Below are 4395 nucleotides of genomic sequence, written 5' to 3' on the forward strand. Positions count from 1 at the left end.
GGGAGGAGACAGGTTATAGAAGGATTTTTAAGTCTTGAGACAAATGAGTTATTGCTTGTGTATGTGTACCATTCAGAGGGTGAATGGGCAAGACAAAGACTTAAGTGCCTTTGGAGAGGGTATGGTAGTAGGTGCCAAGCGCACCGGTTTATGTCAACCACCCAAAGGACATCAGCCAACTTGACACAACTGTCGGAAGCAATCGGAGTTAACATGCCAGCATCCCTGTGGGACACTCTTCCGACACTTTATAGAGTCCACGCCCCGACAAATCGAGGCTGTTCTGAGGGCAAAGGGAAGGGTGGAACTCAATATTAGGAAGGTGTTCCTAGTGCTTGGTATACTCAGTGTATAATTCATAGAAGGGGAATTAAAGTGAAGCATTTTGTCATAAGAATGTCAGTGAAGATGGAGTTGAATGTTAATATGATGAGAATGACAGTGTAGAGTTAATACGATGACAGTGTCCACAGATACGATTACACCGAGACAGGGTTAAAAATGTATTATTTTATTTTGCATTATGTTGACACATCAAGTGTTTAATTAAAATGTTTGTACTTTCCTTAATTTCCATTATATCAAAATAAACCAGGCAGCAAACAACTAAATACAATCGCATTCAGAAAGTATTCACAGCCGTTGGACTTAATCCACATTTTGTCTTACAGCCTGAATTGAAAATGGATTAAATAGAGATTCTTCACTATGAGGCCAATGGTGACTTTAAAACAGTTACAGAGTTGAATGGCTGTGATAGGAGATAACTGTGGATGGATCAACAGCATAACCTAAATGACAGAGTGAAAAGAAGGAAGCCTGTACGGAATAAAAAATATTCCAAAACATGGATCATGTTTGCAACAAGGCACTAAAAGTAAAACTGCAAAAAATGTGTCAAAGAAATTAACTTTATACCCTGAATAAAAAGTGTTATGTTTGGGGCAAATTCAACACATCACTAAGTAAGTACTAATCTTCATATAATCAATATGTGTTATGCATAGTGGCGGTTGCATCATGTTATGGGTATGCTTGTCATCAGGAAGGACTAGAGAAAACCTGGTTCAGTCTACTTTCCAACAGACACTGGGAGACAAATTGACCTTTCAGCAGGAGAATAACCGAAAACACAAGGCCAAATGTATACTGGAGTTGCTTACCAAGATGACATTGAAGGTTCCTGAGTAACCTAGTTAGAGTTTTGACTTAAAATCTGCTTGAAAATCTACGGCAAGACGTCCAAGTGGCTGTCTAGCAATTATCAACAACCAATTGACAGAACTTTAAAATTTTTTTAAAGAATGTGCAAATATTGTACGATCCAGGTGTGCAAATCTCTTACAGACTTATTCAGAAACGGGATTCTGACATGTCTTGATTTAGGGGTGTGAATACTGATGTAAATTGCATCGATTTTATGTAATATATTTGATAAAATTGTGGGGTATTGTATGTAAAAGGGTGGGGAAAAAATCATTCATATTGAATCTATTTTGAATTCAGGCAGTAAAACAACATGGGGAATGAATCCTTTATGAATGAACTTTCCTGCCAAGACTGTTGTACACATCACAGGATATCAAACCATTAAACCCTTCCTGCCAAGACTGTTGTACACATCACAGGATATCAAACCATTAAACCCTTCCTGCCAAGACTGTTGTACACATCACAGGATATCAAACCATTAAACCCTTCCTGCCAAGACTGTTGTACACATCACAGGATATCAAACCATTAAACCCTTCCTGCCAAGACTGTTGTACACATCACAGGATATCAAACCAAAATGTTCTGCATGGCTTGGCAGGCTTTCAGGTGTATAGCATAATGAAAACCAAACCACAGTCACACCAAATCAAACACCAACGAACCAAAAATACTTTGGAGAATAACACACTGTTCTGAGCATTGATGTGGCGCATCAATTCAGTGGTATTATTATAAAACACTTTTCTCCAAGTCAATATTTCACATTATATGGGTCAGATTAACTGTGAAGTCAGAATAGGGTTGCAGAATTCTGCTAACGTTCCCAGGTTTTCCAAAACTCCTGGTTGGAAGATTCTGGATTTCCTTCCGATTCTGGGACTCTTCCAACCGGGATTTCTGAAAAACTGAGGGATTTCTGGAAAACCGAGGGATTTCTGGAAAACCAAGAGATTTTGGGTAAAGCATTCCCCCCCCCCATTTTTTTTTTTTGCAGCTGTAAGTGAGAGTACAGCTACCAAAGAACTAACATGACCTGACAATTCACCGGAGCTTTTGTAAAGCTAATTACTTCCTTTGTGTCTGTAACCATGCATTAAAATAAAATACAAAAAAACTGAAAGCACTCCGTCAGGGCTAAGAGAGCGTGCTCTGTTCTGTCTGGCATACAAAATGAACATTGCAAAAAAAACATACACGTATTGAACAGCAAGCTATTCAACACATTAGAAAGAGTGCAGAGGAACCGCAGCCAAAAGTAGCAGGGAGATTTGCCAAAGAGGCAGCAGGTACAGACGACGATGCAACGCCATCATACACAAGGCGCCCCAAATGGCACCCTATTCCCTATGTAGGGGCCCCTTTGGTGAAAAGTAGTGCACTATGTAGGGAATAGGGTCCCACTTGCATAGCTTACAGCAGAGCAGGAACACTGTGTTGGTGTACTGGTTAGAATAGTCCTGTGCCTTACGCGACACCACGCTAACACGTCATATGAACACCCCCCCCCTTCAAGTACAGTGAAAAAGTATTTCACAGTACTTGTGCACGTGACAATAAAACTTGAAACAAAGCATTATAGAGGTCTATGAGCAGCTATAAAACACCTGGAAGGCATTATAATGCATTATGCATAGCTCATAAATGTACTTTTGAAGAGGGTATTATATTAGGAAGTGTTACCGACAACACTGCTGGCATTAAAGAATATCATAAAACTAACAAAATGTCCTAAGATGGCAGTGTACAGTAATGTATATACCATTCACTAACATTCAGAAGGTCTAGTTAAGTGCACTTTCACAACAATCAATGATAACCTGCTTCTTCTTAAAAAAGTTTTTACACATCAAATAAACCCCAGCGAGCTCCAGTAAGAATTATAACTGATTTCAACAGCTTGAATAACCTAGAATGTAAGGAGAGGTTCTAACGTATATTAAATGGATCTGAGGGGGGGCTAGATCGAATGTCTGCTAAATTGAGTCTATTTGCTGTTCAGGCACACAGTCTCTGGAGCACTTCCTTGTCGTAATGCCACATTAATTTCAACTGTTGCATCATTGTATAATTCCTTCCTTCTCCATTACAAAACATAAAACCATTGAACTGAAGCCAGGAAGTTTTTGTTTTGTTTTTGCAGAGTTGTCATTTTTTGCTTGTTTCACAGCATTCCAAATCCTTTGGCATAAGTGATGGCTTTGAGAAGTCTCTCCTTCAGTTTCTCCTTTGAATCGTATTCAGGGAGCAGCAAAGCATTAAAACACGTGTGAGAAGTAGGTAACCTGACGAGACAGAGAGGGGGACAGAGAGAGAGAGGGACAGAGAGAGAGAGAGAGGGACAGAGAGAGAGAGAGAGGGGTATAGAGCAACAGAAGTTACAGATCTATCCAAGTAATCTGGGAGGACCCAATGAAACAGGTCAGGTATAAGATATGATTCTGCGTCCAAAATGACACCCTATTGCAGGGTTCCCCAACTGGCGGCCCGCGGGCTGAATTTGGCCCCAGGGTGCTTTTATTTGGGCCCCCCAAACTTTTCTGAGCAGAAAATAAAGAAATACTTCTAACATTTTCATTGTTGGACATAAAAGATTGTAAAAACACCAGGAAATAGGCTGATTTTAATTTAACACATCTGTATTCCAAGTTTTCCCGCGCATAATAGAGAGACACATACAAATGTAAGCGTGGTTTGAAAGAATTAGGTTTTAGTGGTCTTCTTGCAGTGAATGTGCAGACTACAAATTATTTGCAATTATTTTCCAGGCCCGACCATCCGCACAAGAAAAAAAATGGTCCCCTGCTGAATCTAGTAGTTGATCCCTGCTCTAATCTAGTTGATCCCTGCCCTAGTTGTTCTAATCAAGTAGATGATCCCTGCTCTAGTTGTTCTAATCTAGTTGATCCCTGCCCTAGTTGTTCTAATCTAGTAGACGATCCCTACCCTAGTTGTTCTAATCTAGTAGATGATCCCTACCCTAGTTGTTCTAATCAAGTAGATGATCCCTGCTCTAGTTGTTCTAATCTAGTTGATCCCTACCCTAGTTGTTCTAATCTAGTAGATGATCCCTACCCTAATTGTTCTAATCTAGTAGATGATCTCTGCTCTAGTTGTTCTAATCTAGTTGTTGATACCTGCTCTAATCTAGTAGATGATCCCTGCTGTAGTTGTTCTAATCTA

The 4395-nt window shown here is 39.8% G+C and overlaps 1 protein-coding gene across 4 annotated transcripts in view; it reads right to left on the reverse strand.

Moving 5' to 3' along the window:
• Positions 1 to 490: 490 nt before the first annotated feature.
• The window catches only part of LOC139409592 (ubiquitin-protein ligase E3A-like), a 50395-nt gene continuing 46490 nt past the window's right edge, over positions 491 to 4395 (reverse strand). For all 4 annotated transcript variants that reach the window (XM_071154980.1, XM_071154982.1, XM_071154981.1 and 1 more), the window contains exon 14: positions 491 to 3497. In XM_071154980.1, coding sequence (XP_071011081.1) covers positions 3377 to 3497 — 121 coding nt within the window. In that variant the 3' untranslated portion in view covers positions 491 to 3376. The remainder of the gene's footprint in view (positions 3498 to 4395) is intronic.

Source organism: Oncorhynchus clarkii, chromosome 5 (assembly GCF_045791955.1).
Source record: "Oncorhynchus clarkii lewisi isolate Uvic-CL-2024 chromosome 5, UVic_Ocla_1.0, whole genome shotgun sequence".
In the NCBI taxonomy this organism is placed as follows: domain Eukaryota; kingdom Metazoa; phylum Chordata; class Actinopteri; order Salmoniformes; family Salmonidae; genus Oncorhynchus; species Oncorhynchus clarkii.